At 43.7% G+C, this 20,867-nt stretch overlaps 1 protein-coding gene and 1 long non-coding RNA gene across 3 annotated transcripts in view; one reads left to right on the plus strand and one right to left on the minus strand.

The window, feature by feature from the left end:
- Positions 1-9,054: 9,054 nt before the first annotated feature.
- GJA8 (gap junction protein alpha 8) lies at positions 9,055-11,103 on the plus strand. Its single transcript, XM_032268926.1, has one exon. The coding sequence runs from the start codon at positions 9,114-9,116 to the stop codon at positions 10,407-10,409; it is 1,296 nt and encodes a 431-aa protein (XP_032124817.1). The 5' UTR covers positions 9,055-9,113; the 3' UTR covers positions 10,410-11,103.
- A 7,238-nt stretch (positions 11,104-18,341) lies between these two features.
- The window catches only part of LOC116543395, a 5,751-nt gene continuing 3,225 nt past the window's right edge, over positions 18,342-20,867 (minus strand). For both annotated transcript variants that reach the window (XR_004265563.1, XR_004265562.1), the window contains exons 2-3: positions 20,279-20,337; positions 18,342-18,741 (exon numbers count right to left, since the gene is read on the minus strand). This is a non-coding gene — a long non-coding RNA (uncharacterized LOC116543395). The remainder of the gene's footprint in view (positions 18,742-20,278; positions 20,338-20,867) is intronic.

Below are 20,867 nucleotides of genomic sequence, written 5' to 3' on the forward strand. Positions count from 1 at the left end.
TACCTGGAGGCACCCAGAATCAGGGGAAGCACGTGGGCTTGAGAGCTATGCCACAACCTTAGGGTGTCATTTCCACTCGAGCCTTAGTTTCCTCATCTATAAAATAAGGACTGGGACCATGATCTCCTCCAGTCCTTCCCAGTTCTGACATTTTCCCTGTGGAAGTGGGGGAGTGTGTAACCTTGGTCAAAATGTACTTAGAAATGAACCAACCCATGACCCTGGGGCACAGGACACAGCCATACTTAGCTCATCGCAAGTATAACCAACAGGGGAACAGGCATCACATAGGTTAGGTTAGCAGCCATCATCTGTTCTCACAAAGCAAGAAAGGCAGCGATTATTATCTCTATTTCACATATGAGAAAACTGAGGCTCAGAGACGCTGAACAAACTGCCACACAAAGGAAGCAGAAGAACCACACTCAAAGCCAGGTCTTCCAATGGCAAATTCCACTGGCTTTCCGCAGAGAACTGTCTCATTGCTTAATGCACTCTGGGCCACGTGCAGTGGCTCATGCCCATAGTCCCAGCACTTTGGGATGCACAGGCGGGCAGATGGCTTGAGCTCAGGAATTTGAAACCAGCCTGGTCAATATTGCAAAACCCCATCTCTGCAAAAAATACAAAAATTAGCTGGGCATGGTGGCATGCGCCTGTAGTTCCAGCTACTCGGGGAGCTGGGGCAGGAGGATTGCTTGAGCCCAGAGGTAGACATTGCAGTGAGCCAATATCAGGTCACTGTACTCCAGCCTGGGTGAAAAAGCAAGACTTTGTCTCAAAAAGGAATGAAAGAGAGAGAGAGAGAGAGAGGAGAGAGAGAGAGAGAAAGGAAAGAAAGAAAGAAGGAAGGAAAGAAAGAAAGAAGGAAGGAAGGAAAGGAAGGAAGGAAAGAAGGAAGGAGAAAGAAAGAAGGAAAGAAAGGAAGGAAGGAAGGAAGGAAGGAAGGAAGGAAGGAAGGAAGGAAGGAAGGAAAGAAGGAAGGAAGGAGAAAGAAAGAAAGAAGGGAAGGAAGGAAGGAAGGAGGGAAGGAAGGAAGGAAGGAAGGAAGGAAGGAAGGAAGGAAGGAAGGAAGGAGAAAGAAAGAAGAAAGAAAGAGAAAGAAGGAAAGGGGAGAGAAAGAAGGGGAGAAAGGAAGGAAAGATCCCTGGTAGGAGAATGCTACCATTAGATTATCCAAAATGTCAATAAACTAATAATCTATATGATTACAGAATATAAAAGTGTAATTTACATTTGAATGTGGTTATGTCTCCTGCTCTAGACATTTATTTATTTACTTCAAATAATGTAATAGGGACACCTGGGAAGAAATCCTTCTGAAAGACCTGAGCTACTGATTCCTGGTAGAAATAGACAGCTCTTCTCTCAATGGCAGCTAAGATGAGCCTCTTTCCCCATGTCTTTCAAAACTTTCCCCAAGATATACGTGATTGAGTGTTTCTATTTTCAAGAACTTTCCAGCTGCAAACAGAGGAACGGACAACAAAGATAACCCAATCACTTGGATACTGTGAGTAGAGGAGCATCTTCTATGTTTACATAGCAAGTAAACAAAGAAAGTGCTAAATTGAAAAGCTGGATTTGTCTAAATGGGAGATACCATAACTGGTTCAGAGCCTTGCTGACAGCCCCATTTTTCTGGATTCAAATGCATCCTCTACAGCCATCTCTCACGAAATAATGATGAGTGATGACACCACCCACCACATTAGCCAACTTGGACTGGGAAGCCTTGGATAGGGCGAACCTCATTTTGAAGAGAAGCTTTGCAGATTCTCTTCTCTTCACAGCAGAATCTCGGGGAGGGCGCAAGCTTCAAGAATCGACATGTACTAGATATTTTCAAAGAACGAATGATTGGATCTCTTCCCTTCATCCTCTGACTTCTTGCCTCATTAATATTGCAGGGATCAGCCTTGACCATCTGTTTTTAAGTGAAGGATTTGCTAGAAAGCACTGTCCAGTCAGTGTGGGCCCTTGAACTTGGGAGTTCAAAAGAAATCAGACATCTAAAGTAAATGAGATTGTGGGCTAGTGACCATTTTATTTAAAATGGAACTGGGACTCACACAACATGGGTACCATCCTCCTTCAAACTACCCCCATTAAATGCAATATGTCCATGACATCAGAAAGGACAGGAGAAAGGGGTGGGGGTAAATTAAGTGCTCAGATTGTTTTTATCTAGTTTACCTTCAAAGTTATCTTCAACTTAGTAATCATACATTGCAGATTTCATAAAACTCAGTTTCAACTATTTTTGCTTCACTGTTTTCACAAATAAACTTGTAGGATAAAGTTCCCCATTTATGGTTTGGAAAATGCAGTTAAAAATCACCATTTTTTATACTAACGATAGTCAGTCCCAGATGACGGGAAGGGAGTGGGCCTCAGAGAGCATGTGTCCGTGTCCTCCAAGCTGGCTTCCCAAGCATCATTCCTCATTAAGCCACATTAGAATTTAATCCAAGAGCCGCTTTGTGAGCAAAAACATCATATTCCCATTTAACAGATGAAGGCACTAAATCTAAAAATGTTAGCTGACGTTGATGATTCAACTTCCGCCGCTCGAAAGTATTTGTAATTATGAGTGAAACATGGCGAGAAATGCTGTTACTTTGACAAATGGCACCAGAATTCTTTGGAGTGTTAAGGCTCCTTTCAAAGAACGAGACAACCCTGCTGAAGGTTTATTTTTCTTTTTTATTGTTTTGATCTTTTCAGAAAGCTTTTTTCCTTTATTTTTAGTTGACATATAATAATTGTACATGTTTATGTGATACAGAGTGATAGTGACATACATGGATACAATGTGTCATGATCAAATCAGGATAGTTAGCATAAACAGCATCTCTAACATTTATCATTTGTGTTGGGAGCAATCAAAATCCTCTCCTCTAGCTTTTTGAGAATATATAATAAAATAGTTAATGGCCAGGTACAGTGGCTCACGCCTGTAATCCCAGCACTTTGGGAGGCCAAGGCCTGATCACCTGAGGTCAGGAGTTCGAGCCCAGCCTGGCCAACATGGTGACACCCCATCTCTACTAAAAATACAAAAAAAATTAGCTGGGCATGGCGGCGGGTGCCTATAATCCCAGCTACTTGGTAGGCTGAGGCAGGAGAATCACTTGAACCTGGGAGGTGGAGCTTGCAGTGAGCTGAGGTCGTGCCATTGCACTGCAGCCTGGGTGACAAGCAAAACTCCGTCTCAAAAAATAAATATATTATAGCTAACCATATTCACCTATAGCACTGCAGACCACCAGAACCCATTCTCCCAACTAGCTGTGCTGTTGTGTCTATTAACAACATGCTCCCCATCCTTCCTTCCCCCACTACCCTTCCCAGCCTCTAATATCCACAGTTCTACGGCTGAAAGCTTTGAGAGACAAGAGCAAACCACCAATAGAGGATGAAATATGGTCCTTGCAAAAGGACCAACCACCCTCCTTCCGTCTGACTCAGGGCAGAGGGATGCACGCAGGTGACTACTCACTGTCCCTACGTCACCGAGATCCTCCAAGCTGATGATAAGGCTTGGGAAAATGCTCCTAGGCTCATGCCCTCTGGAGGAAAGCCAAAGGTTTCCTGGTGTACAGGCCCAGTCTGCTTCTAAAAGAAACTTCTGGAGGCGCAGAAGCCCCGTCTAAGCTTTCACCCATCAGCTTTTCCCATCCTCCCCCCTCAGTGCCCAACGCAGCTCTCCCATTCTCTCACTCCCATTGTTTCCCAAACATCCCTCCCTTCATAAAAGCTGTCTGGCTGGGAGCTTAAAATATTGCTGGACAGTAAAACCTACCCATCAGGGCCAATCCAGTCATATCTGCTCAGTCGTGCAGCACAGTAGGGGCGGGGTAGAGAAGTGGGAGGTGGGCTTTTAGGCGGCAAAGGAAAGAGTCGAAAGTTGCCATTTTGCTGCTGAGCGCCAAGAGAGAAAGACAGCACATATTTCTCCGTGGGACGCTCCCCGTATTGGCAAGTTTTCCTTGGGTCGTGTTAGTTTGTAACCTTCCCCCCAATTCTTCTTTCTCAGCCTAATCTAAGGACCATATACAGGCTTCTTCAAAAGGGGAAAGGTTGCCAATAAGATTCAGTCTTGGGCTGGGATGGCTGGACTTACACAGTTCAACTCTGAAAACCCTTTTCAAGTTGATCTAATGGTTGGCAGAGGTTTGGAAGGGAGAGGAATGCTGGAATAATTGGAGGATGGGGAAACAGGGATCTCCAAACTCAAACTACAATTTGACTTCCTAAGCTCTTTTCATTTTTCAGAATGAATTAACATGTGTACAGGAATCCGGAGGGACCTAAACCAAGTGTTTGATATTTATGATATTTGCACTCAAATTCTGCAATAGGAATCATAGTCATAATTATTGAATGCTGTGGGGGTAGCAGAGGTTTCGTGCTCAGTATTTTCCATGTTGGAGCATTTAATGGAGCACAGGAATGGATCTGGCTAAGGACCCTAAAACTCTTACTAGGAGCAGGTTCTGTTGTCTATGAGAACTGCCAGCTAGTGGCTGTTCTAGAAACAAGAAGAGAGGCACATTTGCACTTGGTTGCGAACCGGAGTGGTAAGTGGCCACTGAATGCTTTGGAGAACTTATTAATGGGTGTATATGTGTTACTCCGCCTCTTCAAAGCCAGAGGAGGGCTATGCTATAATGGACTTACAGCCGGCAGATCAGAACTCATATCCTGGCTCTGCCCTCACTAGCTAAGCCCCACCTTGGGAGACTCATTTAACCCCCCAGCCTGTCTTTCTGTCTGGTAATGGGGATTGATAATGCCAAGTTCACTGGTTCTCAAACATCCATCTGAAGTCTGTCAGTTCTAGCCCAAGATGTGACCTGTGGTCTGGCCTGTGACCAAAATGTGACAATGAAGAAATTAACAATGTTTCACCAACTTAAGTGTGTTCAATTTGAGGGCTTGTCTTTTATTCTGAAATTATGTCCTCTCTAGTTTTATAGTGTTAAAATCCCCTTTTATGAAATGATGATAAAACAGACTGTAATTACAGTTAGTGATTCAATAACTTTTTTTTTTTGAGACAGAGTCTTGCTGTGTCGCCCAGGCCGGAGTGCAATGGCATAATCTCAGCTCACTGCAACCTCTGCCTCTCGGGCTCAAGGAATTCTCCTGCCTCAGCCTCCCGAGTAGCTGGGATTACAGCTGCCTGCCACCATACCCAGCTAATTTTTATATTTTAATAGAGACAGGGTTTCATCCTGTTGGCCAGGTTGGTGTTGAACTCCTGACCTTAAGTGATCCGCCCGCCTCAGCCTCCCATAGTGCTGTAATTACAGGCATGAGCCACCACACCCGGCCAATAATTCATATTTTTCTGTCCTTGCTTGGCAAAATAAGGAGTTGGTATCCTTATGCTAATCACGCTAGTTTGTTGTTATTATACTAGTCTGTGAAATCTAAGTCTGAGAACCACTGGCCCAGTTCACAGCTTGTTATGAGGACTGAAATAAATATGTGAAACTGTATCACTTATAAATACATTAAGGATACCCAAACATAAGGTGTTATTTTAATCATTACCTCTAGCCATAATTTTCTGGCGGGATGTTCCTGGCCATATATGGATACCCTGGGACTGGAAGCTTGAATTCCATGTATTTTCCATCTGTAACAGGTCTGTTCACCAAACTTTCACAAGCAAAATAAAACAGAGAATTCTCCCTGAAAAAGAGAAGAGAAATACTCTTCCTTTGGTTCAGATGTCTCCCTGCTCCCATAGAACACTTTGCTTCTCTGATATGACTTCCTTTAAATTTTCATTGTTAGAAGTCAGGAAACCAAAGCATTTCCCTGTGCGCCTCTAAGGTGTCTCTCCTTAACAGCACAGTAGGCCTGTTTAAACATCGTGGCATTGGAAAGATTATGTCCTAAATTACAGTTTCTCTCCTTCAGTTATAACAAGAAACTTTGTACCTAGACATTTTTGAAAAATACAATCTTAGCATGGCGGCTGAGTATAGAAAGACACCGGCTTATTTGGCTTTGGCTTCAAAATTACTAATAGGTGGTCCAGAGCGGCTTCTTATGTCTTGAACATGTATCATGACACTCGTGAAAGAATTGTTGGCCTTCCAGTTTATATCTTTGATCTTATATAAAATATGCAGTTTTGAGTCTCAAAACAGCTTGTTGGGATCAATTTACTATTCTTTTCATTATTTACCATTTTTTTTTGCATTTGTTTAATCTCCCTGCGTTACCTGCAGCAAGAGAACTGAAGTTCCTTGGTCTCTAGCACTCATACTACATGAAGTCAGGGATTGAGAATTTCAGATTTCAGAGGATTACTATCAGTCAGTCCCAGGCACTGATGTCTATGGAGTTCCCACTCTGCACAGGGTTTTGTTCTGTGCTGTGATGGTTCACAAAAACGAAGCCAAAATGGTTCCTGTCCTCCAAAAGCTTTTGATACTAAAGAGGGGGAAAGAAGATTGGTTAACATATAGGGCTGAGAGAATGTGCTCATCACACACATTCATGTGGGTATGTGAGTGAAATATACATAGAAACTCAAAACGACTAATATGGTACAATACAAGTAAGGCTGTGGAAACTGATCTATCAGTGAGGGTATTAGCTAGATAGTTACGATTAAGTAAGATACTAGTAAGATAGTAAGATATATTAGGTTTAGAGCACATTAAAGCCAGATTTGATCTTTTAGAAGTAAAGTTATTCAAATTGCTGTTTTAACATAAATTTTAGAATAAACTATTTGATTAAAAAAATAACTTTTTCCTGGCTCTGCCACCAGGGTGAGCTTTATGCCTGGGCTGCTAATCTGACTGTCATGTTTTCCACCTGTTTTCCAAAAGGCAGTGGGAATGGCTGCCACTCTTACCGGGGCAAGTACTAGACGTCACTAGAGTCTGAAGAGTTACAAACAAATACATGTGGCTGGGATTGTGAGTCGCTGGTTCTGATTCCGAGCTGCTGGTTCCCTCCCACACTCCATTACCCATTTCTACAAGGAACTCTTCCCAGTGCCACACTCACGACTGGGGATGCCACAGCTGCTGTCACCTTCTCAGAAGAGGAGAAGCTGCTGTCGGATACCCTGCTTGATTGGGAGTTTATGGGGCCCCAAGAGGAGAAGCACCCTCTGCTCTCTGACAAGAAGCAGCTATTGTGCGTGCCCTGACAGCACAGGCTGCTGGACATTGCAGATGCCCGCAATTAGCATCCTGCCACCAGGTTTTGTCTGGCCAGACTCCAAATCACAAGTTGGAAATAGGCTTTTGTGCTTAACAAATATCACTGTGATTAAAAAATAGTAGGCATAACCTTTTAGCCCCGTGGGCTCCTAGTCCTATAGTGTGGTGCATGGCTAGAAGAATCCCCGAACAGGATCTTCTAACATGGGCTCTTGACTTGGTCTGAGGGCAGTGATGGTAAACTTTACAACTCTAGAGATGTTCAAGCTGGAGGAACAGCTGTTCTCCAATGAGGTGGAAGTTTTGCTCATCATCCTTCCTAGGTTACAGGTTTGCACTGGATGAATGACCCAGTTGCAAACAGCCCCTTGTCAGTTCAATGCCATTTCCATTAGCCATTGCTGTGCTAGAGGCATTATATATTATCATGTTTAATGATATTTTTTCTATAGACCAAATTTTAACTCTATTAAAACAACCATATGTTACAGGCCCTGAAACATTTTCCTTCTGTAGGACAATAAAAGTGTCCTAGAAGACCTTCCTCATCTTGTGACATGATTCCTTCCCAAAGCATTCTCTCTGTTCTTTGGATTTAAAACAGTAATAATAAAAATAAACTGCTCTCAGTGTGTAAAGCTATTAATAAGGGTTTCCAGATTTCAACCTAGAGAAGAAGAAACATAAATTAAGAGCACAGAAGTCAAAGAATTGTGCAGCTCTGATTGCAAGCAGTTTATCTCAGTGCTATAGTAGGAAGAACCCAGCCTTTGTGATCAAACAAACAGAACTGCTGCTATTTAGCTGTCTAACCATGGACAATATATTTAGCCTCTCTGCGCCTCAGATTTCTGTTTTCTTTTTTTTTCTTTGAGACAGGGTCTTGCTCTGTCACCCAGGATGAAGCATAGTGGCACAAATCAGGGCTCACTGCAACCTTGACCTCCCATGCTCTAGCAATCCTCCTGCCTCAGCCGCCCAAGTAGCTGGGAACACAGGCATGCACCACCAAGCCCAACTGATTTTTTAAAGTTATTTTGTAGAGATGGGGTCTCACTGTGTGGCCCAGGCTAGTCTTGAATTCCTGGGCTCAAGTGATTCTCCTGCCTCGGCCTCCCAAAGTTCTAGGATTACAGGCATGAGCCACCATGCCTAGCCTTCAGTTTTCTTATTTGTTGGAATTAAGTTAGTTAACAAATACCAAGTTCTCACTGTGTGCCGGGCTGTGTGTCAGGCATTGAGTAAATAGCAGTAAATAGGATAGGCGTGGCTCCTACCCTCATGGAAATTACAGTCTAGCAGGGTCAAGTTAAATGAAATAACATAATATCAAAGTTCTATCCCGAAGTTGGTATTCAATAAATGCTAATCCCCTTCCACTTCCCTTCAAACATCTGATCATTATATATTCTGACACAGTCAAACATAAGATGGCCTCAGACAATTTCATACATACAAGAATTTTGTTGGGAGCCCAGACACCCAGAGTATCAGGTAATTTTTCAGCATTATGTCTCATGAAACTTAGAGCAGTATGCAGCCTTGATTTAAATCCATGTAACCAAGGGTTTCTATTTATGGTCAACAATGAACCCTTATTTTTGGTGAAGCTTAAGGAATTATACAGATATTGCCTCATCGATGCTTTCAGACCATTTGTGAAGTGAATGAGAATAGGTATTGTTATTAAGCCCATTTTACAGGTGAGGAAGCGATTGGAAGCAGATTCTTTGGGGCCTCCTTTGTTCCCTAGTCGTAGTCTGCACCGAGGAAGCGCTGAATAGACGCTGTTTACACGTTGAGGGTTCCGCAACTTGGAAAGGAGGGGTACCCAGTTAGCAAAGAGACGCTGACTCGGAGTTGCGTTGCGGCCGTTCAGCTTCTGTCTTCTCCCTCATCTCTCCAGGTGGGTGAGAGATGGGCGACTGGAGCTTACTGGGGCACATCCTGGAGGAGGTGAACGAGCACTCCACCGTCATCGGCAGAGTGTGGCTCACCGTGCTGTTCATCTTCCGGATCCTCATCCTCGGCACGGCCGCGGAGTTCGTGTGGGGCGACGAGCAGTCCGACTTCGTGTGCAACACCCAGCAGCCTGGCTGCGAGAACGTCTGCTACGACGAGGCGTTCCCCATCTCCCACATCCGCCTGTGGGTGCTGCAGATCATCTTCGTGTCCACCCCGTCCCTGATGTACTTGGGCCACGCGGTGCACCACGTGCGCATGGAGGAGAAGCGCAGGGGCCGCGAGGCGGAGCAGCTGGGCCCGCAGGCGGGGACGGGCGGCGAGCGGGGGCCGCTGGGCGCGGACCAGGGCGGCGGCGGCAAAGGTGCCAAGAAGTTCCGGCTGGAGGGGACCCTGCTGAGGACCTACATCTGCCACATCATCTTCAAGACCCTCTTCGAAGTGGGCTTCGTCGTGGGCCACTACTTCCTGTACGGGTTCCGCATCCTGCCTCTGTATCGCTGCAGCCGCTGGCCCTGCCCCAACGTGGTGGACTGCTTCGTGTCCCGGCCCACGGAGAAAACCATCTTCATCCTGTTCATGCTGTCTGTGGCCTCCGTGTCCCTCTTCCTCAACGTGATGGAGTTGGGCCACTTGGGCCTGAAGGGGATCCGGGCTGCCTTCAAGAGGCCCGTAGAGCCGCCCCTGGGAGAGATTCCTGAGAAATCCCTCCACTCCATTGCTGTCTCCTCCATCCAGAAAGCCAAGGGGTATCAGCTCCTAGAAGAAGAGAAAATCGTTTCCCACTATTTCCCCTTGACCGAGGTTGGGATGGTGGAGACCAGCCCAGTCTCTGCCAAGCCTTTCAATCAGTTCGAGGAGAAGATCAGCACGGCACCCCTGGGTGACTTGTCCCGGGGCTACCAAGAGACTCTGCCTTCCTACGCTCAGGTGGGGGTGCAGGAAGTGGAGGGCGAGGGGCCGCCTGCAGAGGAGGGAGCCGAACCCGAGGTGGAAGAGAAGCAGGAAGCAGAGAGGGTGACCACAGAGGGGCAGGAGAAGGTGGCAGTGCCAGAGGGGGAGAAAGTAGAGACCCCCGGAGTGGGGAAGGAGGGTGAAAAAGAAGAGCTGCAGTCGGAGGTGGCAAAGCAAGGGCTGCCAGCTGAGAAGACGACTTCGCTCTGTCCAGAGCTGACGACAGATGATGCCAGACCCCTGAGCAGGCTGAGCAAAGCCAGCAGCCGAGCCAGGTCAGACGATCTAACTGTATGAAGTGACGCCAAAAAAAAAAAAAAAAAAAAAAAAACGCCCAGGCTTACATAAGGCAAGATGAAAGGAAAATGTGCCAACACGATCTGAGTCTTCTGCCTCCTGCCTTCGCCCCTGATTGGACAGGCAGTGCAGCAGGGCGGTGTATGCCAGGCAACTAGGAAACAGCCTTTCCCACATCCAGCATAAGGGCTACCAAGATAAACCCATGGACCACTAAAGTTCCCAGTCTCATAGGACTGCCCCCTTCCTCCAACCCCAACAGCTGTGGGGGACTCTTCTTTCATGCCCATTTCTCCATAGAAACCCTTACATCAGAATTGGGGTTGCCTCATAGCCTTTTACCAGTCTTGTCTCAAGCTCACTAACTCAGCCAGAATCTATCATCCCAGCATTTCTGAAGCAGATATCATATGACCCTATTTTGGGGATCCCAGCTCAAAAGTCTGCAGAATACAGACAGGTAATGAACGTAAGATACAAGGCGGCCCTGTTCTAATGCAAGGGAGAGAATGGGGCTGTGAAAGCTGGAAAGCAGGAGAAGTTGCTCATTTCCAGGCAATAAGTACCATGAAGTGTTACCTGGTCTTTCCGATTTCTCAAGGGAAGCCAGAAATCCAATATATATATATTTTTAAGACAGGCTCTCTGTTGCCCAGGCTGGAGTGCAGTGGCACAGTCTCAGCTCACTGCAGTCTCAACCTCCCAGGCTCATGTGAGCCTCTCACCTTAGCCTCCAAGTAGCTGGGACTATAGGTGCACACCACCACACCTGGCTAATTTTCCTAGAGATGGGGTTTCACCATGTTGCCTAGGATGGTCTCAAACTCCTGGGCTCAGCCTCCCATAATGCTGGATTACAGGTGTACACCACCCTGCCTGGCCCATGAAATCTAAATTTTAATTGAAACTTTTGAAACTGTTAATGTTGGCAACTAAATTTTATATACAACCTGTGGACCAAATGAAATATGTGCAGGCCAAATTTAACCTGTGAGGCACCAACTTGCAATATCATCTTTTGCTAATTAGCCCAGCTTTCTTATGGAATCGGTCTTCTTATTTATGGTCTCAGCTCGTTTCTGTGGCTCCCAAACCTTGTTTCACTACTTTGGAGTGTTTGGTTTAAATCATCAGTCCAGGAGATATCCAGAGTTCTCACTTACCATTCTTTTGGGTCATTATAGCCCCTGGGTTCTGAAGCAATGATATGCTTTGTATTGGTGGGAATTCTGCCCTGGGTATCATCAGAGAAAGAGAGCAAGATGCCGAAACTCTCCCTGTGAAATCAAAAGGCTTCGAGGACTGGTTGCAGTTTTTTCCTTGAAGCAAAGATCCTTTCTTTATTCCCCTCTTGCAGCATCAGTGCTCAGCCTAAATTCTATACCTCTTTTCATCAGGGACTAGAAGCAAACCCAGTTTTGAGCGGAAGGACACCTGCTCACAGGCCTGTCCTAGGAAGAGGCAGCTCTCAGGCCTTGTGCAGGCACAAGACATGTACCAAAAGGGACATCAGAGTGGCATCAGAGGGAGCCTCACACAAAGTAAGTGCTCACACGGCCAGGATCCCAAAGTGGGGTCCCAGGCCAAACCTCATTCCTAGAAAGGACACAGAGGCTAAAGGGAACAAGAAAAATCTTGAAGGGCTCCTGTCCTCGTATTCCCACAACTCACCCTCCTCAAACACAGAGTCTAGTCAGGGGAAAGCCTCACATAAAAGTACACATTTCACACCGGGAGCAATTTTACCCTCAGCCAATCAATTACCAGAGCAGGAAGAGAAAACTAAGATGGTTCATCTAAACCAACACTATGCTTCATGGGCTGCAGTGCCAAAGACAGTGCAGGAGTTATAGAAACCAAGTTGACATGGCAGGGACCTGGACAGGAGGCCAGCAAGTGACCCAAAAGAGGAGCTTAGAAAAACAGCCTTTGTTGTATCTTCCCAATCCCAATGAGCACCATCTCAAAGCCTACCAATCCCCTTTGCTGCCCTCTGGTTACTACCTTCCTTTTAAGATATTCATTCAAAATATACGTTTCCAAAGCAGGCTTTCTCCAAAACTATTCCTTCCCCTTGACAAAATTTCCATTTCTTGGTGACCCATTCTAAAGCAAAGTAGTCTAAAAATTGAACTCATTTTCAGGTTTGATTGTTTGGTAACTACTCCTGGGGAAAATTGCATTTAAAAGAGAAAGACTAAAGTATATCTTTTACCTGTGTAACCCAAAGTGACAAACCTTCAGTGGAGGCATGTTGAAGAGAAGAGGTATATTTATCTTGTAGACACATGGCTTTCTGACTACTCCTTGATCGTACCCCCTGTAGGCAACCTTATTCCACACAGACCTTCTCCTCTATGGTGAGAGAATTAATAAGATCCCAGGCCTGAGAACCAGAGCGAGCACCCTTGACCCTAACAGCTGCACTACTGTTCCTATAGTTCTGTTCTTGAAGACCCAATTAAAAAGAGCCTTATGAATAGCTTGATCATTACCAGAATAAAGTGTCTATCTCAACTAGAGCCTAATACAAAAAAGAAAAGAAAACGAAAACTGATATCCTGTTCTAAGTAAAACGCCATTTCATACCAGTTGTAGAAACAGGGCTGCTGGCCTCCTCATCTCAGCTGGGACATAAGTGTGTGTGTGTGTCTTTCCTCAGTTGAAGCAGCATCCCACTTCAATGCACGTACCCACCCTGTCCCCACAGTTTCCCTTAGTCTTCCCAATAAAAAGAGAAGCCTATTTAGGAAGAAACAGACACAGCCATCAAGGGGTTGAGATTTTGTTTCTATTTCTTCCATTTAGTAGGCTGTATCATTACTGTGCCTTGAGCTCTCTGTACTTCAGTTTTCTGCCTACGAACTAGAGCTGGCATTTGTCACCTTCCTACGTCCAGGGGTGTCATAAAGGTTGAGTTGGCTGCCAAGCATGAAGCCTGCTGAGAGCTACCACTCCCTGAGAGGGCCAACAGCAGTGAGACTGGGAAGAAGGGGAGGTGGATGGTTTCCATCTGTGCCCCCAACCTGCCTCGTAGTTACCTGGTGAGAGTTTTTCAGTGTGAAGCAGACACTCCAGAGACCAGTTTTCTCAGAAGAGATTCCAAACAGAATCTTAACCCCGTATGTTTAGTAGGAACCTGGGGCTCATTGACCTTAAGAAATGACTGGAGACAGATTGCCAATTACTTTCATCTGCTGAGAAAGATGCCCCGTCTGAAGCTGCCACGTGACTGCAGCCAGTTTCATTCAGAAGCAGCTGCATGTCTGTGGTGGTCCTTGCTCTAGGCAGCTGCACCCCTCAGCATCTGTTTTGAGGCAAATAATTATGACTGACTTGGGATTATAATCCCCATGGGCTTCATTATGTCCAGATTTAGTTTCTACTCCTAGTTGGTCCCTTATTAGATAAAAACCCTAGGGCACATGGACCTACCAATAAAAAGATACATTAGACAGCGGGACATCAGGAGTACAGCTCCCTCCAGAGGAAAGGGACTAATCACTTGATAGCAGTTCTAACACTGCCATCAGGGAAGATCTGTGACCAAGAAGGTTGGAGGTGCTCAAAGTTCAGTTAGAAAGTTTAGAGCCTGGCTGTGTAAACCCTCGCCTAGTGTTTTGGGCATTGTAAAAAAGCCAGTCTGCTTTTCATCATGTCTTTGTCCCCTGCCACACAGGGGAAGCAGCCAGTACAGCATTGGACAGATATTCCTGAAGTTTTGTGTGACCTGGGGACGGTGCCGACTGCCCTTCCTGACTCTGGGTATGCCAAGATGCCGCTTACCTGCTCTATGTGACAGTTTTCTCTATGTTAATTGAGGATAAGTTCTGCCCCTCCTTCACAAGATGTTATAGATCTTTTTAAAAACTTACTAATTTGGAAATAAACGGAAAAAAAAGAAGTCATCGTCAAAATTTGTAAGTCCATATTGTAAAATGTATACTGAAGCAGTGACAGTCATCACTTTCAAATACTGCATAGATTGTTAACTAAGATACTGATCAGAAGTGGGTCAATAACTAAGGAAAATAAGGAAAATAAATTTGGAGGGACAACAGGTAGTCTTGAATTCCTAAGAATTATGGTACAAAAAAAAAAAAGAATCTCTTTAATCACACAAGAATTGGTTGCTGAAAGAGGTGCTGAAGGGACTCGGCTTACTAGAGCTCACCAGTGGAGATCACACATGGAGAAGTGGAGAAGCATCAGCCACTGAGAGGGTCTCTGACTCACGGCAAAAGGGACTCCGTGGACACTGACAGAGCTGCATGCTGGAACTCTCAGTCCAGGTCATGCGGAAGGCCTGTGGCAAGACTGGTACCAATCACTGCTCCTCCCCAGTTCCTGAGGAGGGTCGTTGGGCACATGCTAAGTAAGAAAGAAAACGCCACCCCAACTGCATGTCCCATTCCATTCCTCAGCTTCCTCTTCGCTCCTTTCCCTCACCACGAATTACCCTCTAAGCATACCATGTGGAAAGGATTGCACAACCCAACTTAGCAAAGTTTAGATGAGAACTGTTTGCCTGGTTGCAAGATAAACTCTTCTGAGTGTAAATAAAATCTGTAAAACTAGTAAGTGGGTACCTAGAAGTGATAGCGAAATAGGCAGGGAGACTTTCCCTTTTTGCAATTATTGTATTATAACTAAATATGTGCTTGGGGAAGGGAGGAGAAAAAGGACACAAAGTTCTAGGTTCAGCAGTTGGGTAAGAGGAAAGAAAAACTTTTATGAAAGACAGTTCACCTAGACATTGCAGCTCCCAGAACCAAGAAAAAGGTGGTATTCAGCTCTGGCAGTAGTCACCATGATTCAGTGGGACATCCCAGAGTCGCCAGCGCCACTGCTTTCTGGAAGTTCGCCCAAAAGAAGAAGATTCTAAAAGAATTCATAAGGTTTCCCGAAGGGAAAAGTAGATGGCCCCATGGCCTTTTTCTGCATTTTTTCATCTATGAAACAAAGTGTAAAGACTCAGTTTGTTATGAAACACATTCATAACAAACGACCTGAAGAAATCTCTCCAAAAGAGAGACGCATAATTGGGATGGTGGTCCTGTATTCTCCAACCTTCCACATCCTTGTGTCAGAGCTAGTAGTCATGTGCTAGACTGTTATAAAACAAATAAAATTAACTTGACTTTTCACCAGCTTTGTTTTTTCTTTTTATATGTCAGCTGAACTAGACTGTGAAGAGACTGCCTCAGTTTCTAGTTATTTTTCCTTTGGAGTTGAGGGCCTAGAAAACAAGGGGAGTCAGGTACAGGGGGTGAGGGTGGTATGTTAGTAAATGTTTAACCACCAGCCCTCTCCAGGGTTAACAGGCTGACTTTGTAGTGTTTGCCAATTTCCTTGGTATAAATTCTCCCACTCCCACCATTATGCTACGAGCATAATGTCACTGAATGCAGAGTTGGGAAGATGTGCAATACTGTAACATTATGAAGTTTTCCACAATACAATGGATGTGTACCATTCAGTAGGTATAAATAACCTCAAGAACACAGATGATAGTACAATATTTAGGAAGTGGTCAGCTTTCAATATTTATTACCTTTGTGTTTCATATCTTTTTTGTTTAAATTTATATAACTTAATTGTTAATAATGACTATCCTTAACAAATGACTCACAGGATTCCTGAAAATTTAGCAAACAACTCTCGCCAGCCAGTACAAACCAGCTCTAGCACATCACTGTGTGGGAGGGAAGAGAATCTGATTCAGAAAGAACATGAAAACTTTCTTGATCAATGGAGATTTGGTCCATTTCTCCCCCCCCACCTCCCCGGCCCATTCACTACACAAATCTCAGGAAAAAATAAAAGGTGTATTTGTTTGGACTATGGAAAGGAATGGTAGAATGATATTTGTTCTCTTCCATGTCAATAACAACTATAGAAAGAGTTAAATTTGTTCGTTACAGATAAAAATAAACTGATAACAAAATCAAATTAGCCGAAAGCTTTTGTCTGAGATTTATCATGTTACTTCTCTGCTCAAATTCCTTCTATGGCTCTTCATTGCCTACCAAATAAATTCTAGATTTTTTTAACATGACTTACGAAGCCCTTTGTTACTGACCCCAACCCACCTAGAAACTACAACTGTTTTTACCTGAGCAGAATGTATTCTCCTTCTTTTATAATCTCCATTTCATCTATGGGAAACATCCTTCCTCAGTTAGATGTAGTCTTGATGAACCCCTAGCATCTCATGGTTAAGGGTCAGGTTTTTTCACCCAAATGGGCCAATCAGACACTCTCTCCCTGGAATGTGAATCCTCAATAGGAGTAACAACGAAACTGAAAATTGGTTGGAATTCATTTATCTTGGCTCCTGAAGAAATATTCACAATTAGTTTCTTCTTACCTAGATTTCCAGGAAATGTTTGGCTCCACATCTTTCAGATCATGGTTCTTCAGCCTTCCTTCAATTTTCTAAGCTACCCCAGAGTTTCTTTTTATTTTTTTTAAATTTAACATAGCCAAAATCATCTCTTGCTAACACAGCCCAACTAGTACACCACCTTTCTAGTCTCACCTCTCACATTTGTCTACACATTCCTGAGCCCCAGCCTTACAGAACTATTGGCCAGTAACCCAATATGGATAGTCCTGGCAGATACTGATGAATGTCACATTGTTTCAGGACTCTGTGCTCTGTCCAGCCTTTTTCCTGTGGTCAGCTTCTTCTCATCCTACAAGAGTCAGCTCAGTTGTCTTCCTCTTTATGCAAGTTTACAAACTTCCCAAGAAAAGTCAGTTGCTCCCACTTTTATGGTCTCTCAGTACTTTTGTGCCCATTCTATCACAGCACTTACCAAATCATTGTATTTACTTGCTTTTCTCCCATCTGACTGCAAGCAACTTTAGGACAGAGATTTTATCCTATATCACTGAATACTCAGTACTTGGCACAGTGCCTGGAACGTTGTAATGTTTGCTGAATGAATGAATGATTCCTGAAACATCTCCCAGGGCAGGAAGAAGGTAATCAGCCAAGCACTCCCCAGCAGTAGAGCAAGCTGACACTACAGAGGCATGTAGCTGAGGAAGAGGTTCCCTGAAGGTCCCAGGAGTTTCCAGCTTGAAATAAAGCAAACTTTCTTTGTCACAAATAAAGGAAGAAAAAGATATTTTCATATGAATTACTGGATGTTGTCACCTAGCACAACCCCAGAAGCCACATATTAAAGATGCTGTCACCCTAGCAACCTTGGAAGCCTTGTAATGAAGATGTCAGTCAGTTTTTGGATGTTGTAGATCAGAGGGCTTCCTACCCTGCCAATTTCCATTAATTGGACTTTTAGACCTTATATGAAATGAAAAATAAACGTTTATTATATTAATCCACTCAGATGTCAAGATTTATCTGTTCTAGTATCTAGCGTTATCTATTGCACACCTAACCAAAGGGTACATTGAGGTTAGGTGTGATTATAACAAAAACCTAAAATATGTGGCTTAACAGTCAGTGAGTGGTATAGAAACAAAAATCAAAGCCTACAAAGATGGAGACCCAGGTTTGTGCCATGCAATTATTTAATAAAAATATTACCCGTGTGGCCGGGCGCGGTGGCTCAAGCCTGTAATCCCAGCACTGTGGGAGGCCGAGGCAGGTGGATCACGAGGTCAAGAGATCGAGACCATCCTGGTCAACATGGTGAAACCTCGTCTCTACTAAAAATACAAAAAATTAGCTGGGCATGGTGGCGCGTGCCTGTAGTCCCAGGTACTCAGGAGGCTGGGGCAGGAGAATTGCCTGAACCTGGGAGGCGGAGGTTGCGGTGAGCCGAGATCGTGCCATTGCACTCCAGCCTGGGTAACGAGAGCGAAACTCCATCTCAAAAAAATATATATATATATTACCTGTGATGACTTCTGTATTCGTTGTATATTGCTGCGTAGCAAATTACTCCAAAATGTACTGGCTTAAAACAACAAACATATATTATCCCTCACAGTTTCTGTAGGTCAGGAATTCTAGAGCAGCTTGGGGGTCTCTCAGAAGACTGCAGTCAAATATAGGTGGGGCCTTCGGTTAGCAGAGGTTTGACCAGGATGGTAGGATCCACTCATTCACACAGCTGCATGACCACCAAGATAATGCTGGCAAGTGGTTTCTCTCCACTTGGACCCCTCTATGGGGCTGCTTGAGTGTCTTTATGACCCAGTAGCTGGTTTCCCCCAGAGAAAGTGATTCAAGAGGCCAAAGCAGAAACTTTAGTGTCTTTTATGACCTAAACTTGGAAGAAGTCACGTACCATCAATTCCATCATATTCTGTTGGTCATTTTCTCTCAGACTGCCCCGACCACTGTGGAGAGAATAAACTAGAAAGAAGCAAGATTTAAGGCAAAGACATCAATTTTGGCCCTTTTTTCTGTTTCAATGATTTCATTGTACGTATAATATGCATTGTAATCTGCTCTAAATGCTTCTGTTCAATTGTCACCATAAAGGAAGCCCTCATCCGAGGATAATGTATGGTCATGACCCCTTTGGCCAGGACAGTTTTTGTGTCCTCTTTTTTTTCTTTTCCTACAGCATCTGTTTTTCTCGGCCACTCAGCTTTCCTGAAAACTGTTTAGTGTTTCTAATTCATCCACGTTTTCCAGCTGTATTTTTCTTTCTCATCTGCTGCAGTTTTCATCTTTAAACTAGCTAGATCTGTAGATGGAAGAAACAATGAGGAACCTCCAAAATTGAGTTAGGTCAGTACAACCCAGAGAAAATGATGAGATTAGATAAACACAAGTGACCTGAGCCAGTGGAATATAACTTAACAGTAAAAAAAAAAATCTCCATCATATCTCTAAGGCAGACATCATGACAAGGAATGTCCTTATGATATTACAAAAATAGTTCATCTCTCTAAGATCTCTCAGATCAGAAGGCCCACTTCCTCCAGTTTTTTTCATAATTGTATCAGAGCGAGGCACTAAATTCTAGGACAACTCTATATTTTTCTTGAATTATAGATTACTTGTCTTCCTTTAAGTATTTTTTAGAAATTTACTTATCTAACAGTTGAGGATTCTTCTTTACATTTTTATTAATTCTGTTGACGTAACTTTACTGTGTCTACTCAGGTCCTATACCTATTCTGGGACAGATGAGACTCTCAGTTTTATAGATAAGTAACAGATAGGGAACACAACAGCTAGACAGAGAATAACCTGAAGTCTGGGGAAGTTCCAGAGACATGAGAAGAAAACAATAAACACCAAAAGAATAGCATAATTTCAAAAGATCTTTATTTTAAAAATAAAAATTTATTTATTTAAAATCTGTTTTGTACTCTCAAAAAAAGGATAAAGAACACATGGACTCTATAAAATAATACATAAAACACAAGATAATAAGGTGCTAGACTGAATTGTAAAAGGAGCTGGCAGAGTTAGCAAACAATGCCACAGCAGAATTTAAGAATGAAGAGCAGAATTAGCAATATATAAGACCAAATCAATTCTGTAAAGATTCAATATCAGAAATTCTCCCAAATGCCAAAAGAACGAACAAAGAGATAAAAATTGTCAAAAAAGAAATAATAAATATAGAGGAAAGACATTAAAAATCCAACACATAGGTATCGATGCTCCAGAAGAAAAGTCAGGACAAGTGAACCAACCATAAGCTCTAAAGATATAAGGAAATTTCCTTGAGCTGATAAAAGACATGACACTGCAAACTGGAAGGGACTCATCACGCACCAGGGAAAAAAATCTAGACAAATTTTGATTTGCAAGTATAAAGACATAATTCTGTAATTTAGAAAGGCAAAGAAACAAACCCTGCAGTGGTTTTTGTACCACTGAACAGCTATGCTTCGCATTCTTGTCCGCTTGTGAACACAGAGTAGGGTCAAACCTCTCTCATTAGGGAGGTGAGGCTTCCTTGAAGATAATAGCTATTTCAAATGTCAACTGCTGAAAAGAGAAAGATTTTAAGATGAGAAAAGAGAATTTGGAAAGTGGGCCTTAAACAGGAACGAGAGGGAATTCCTTCCTCTGAGCCTCAGTCTCTTGAGCATACAATCCAAAGAGTCACAATATGCTCACTAGTGCTTCCAAAATAATAAAGGAAAATGGTATCTGCCATAGGGAGGCAAGCTAGGAACCAAGCTGGGGAGTTAATGAGTTAATGCACGTCAAGATCTTAAAACAGTACCTGGCACGTAGTAAGCATTCACAAATATTAGCTATCATCACCTTCATAATTATCACTCCATGTGATAGGATTACTGTAATCTAGCATAATAATATTATTATTATTATTTGAGACAAAGTCTTGCTCTGTTGCCCAGGCTGGAGTGCAGTGACACAATCTCAGCTCACTGCAGCCTCCGCCTCTCAAGTTCAAGCAATTCTCCTGCCTCAGCCTCTGGAGTAGCTGGGATTAGAGGTGTGCACCATCACACCTGGCTAATTTTTGTATTATTAGTAGAAACGGGGTTTCA

This window comes from Sapajus apella, unplaced genomic scaffold, assembly GCF_009761245.1.
Source record: "Sapajus apella isolate SASKATOON/1434 unplaced genomic scaffold, GSC_monkey_1.0 scaffold187, whole genome shotgun sequence".
Lineage (NCBI taxonomy): Eukaryota > Metazoa > Chordata > Mammalia > Primates > Cebidae > Sapajus > Sapajus apella.

What these genes read in the sequence shown, in the direction of transcription:
- GJA8 (XM_032268926.1), top strand. Translation starts at nt 9,114, where the DNA reads ATGGGCGACTGGAGCTTACTGGGGCACATCCTGGAGGAGGTGAACGAG.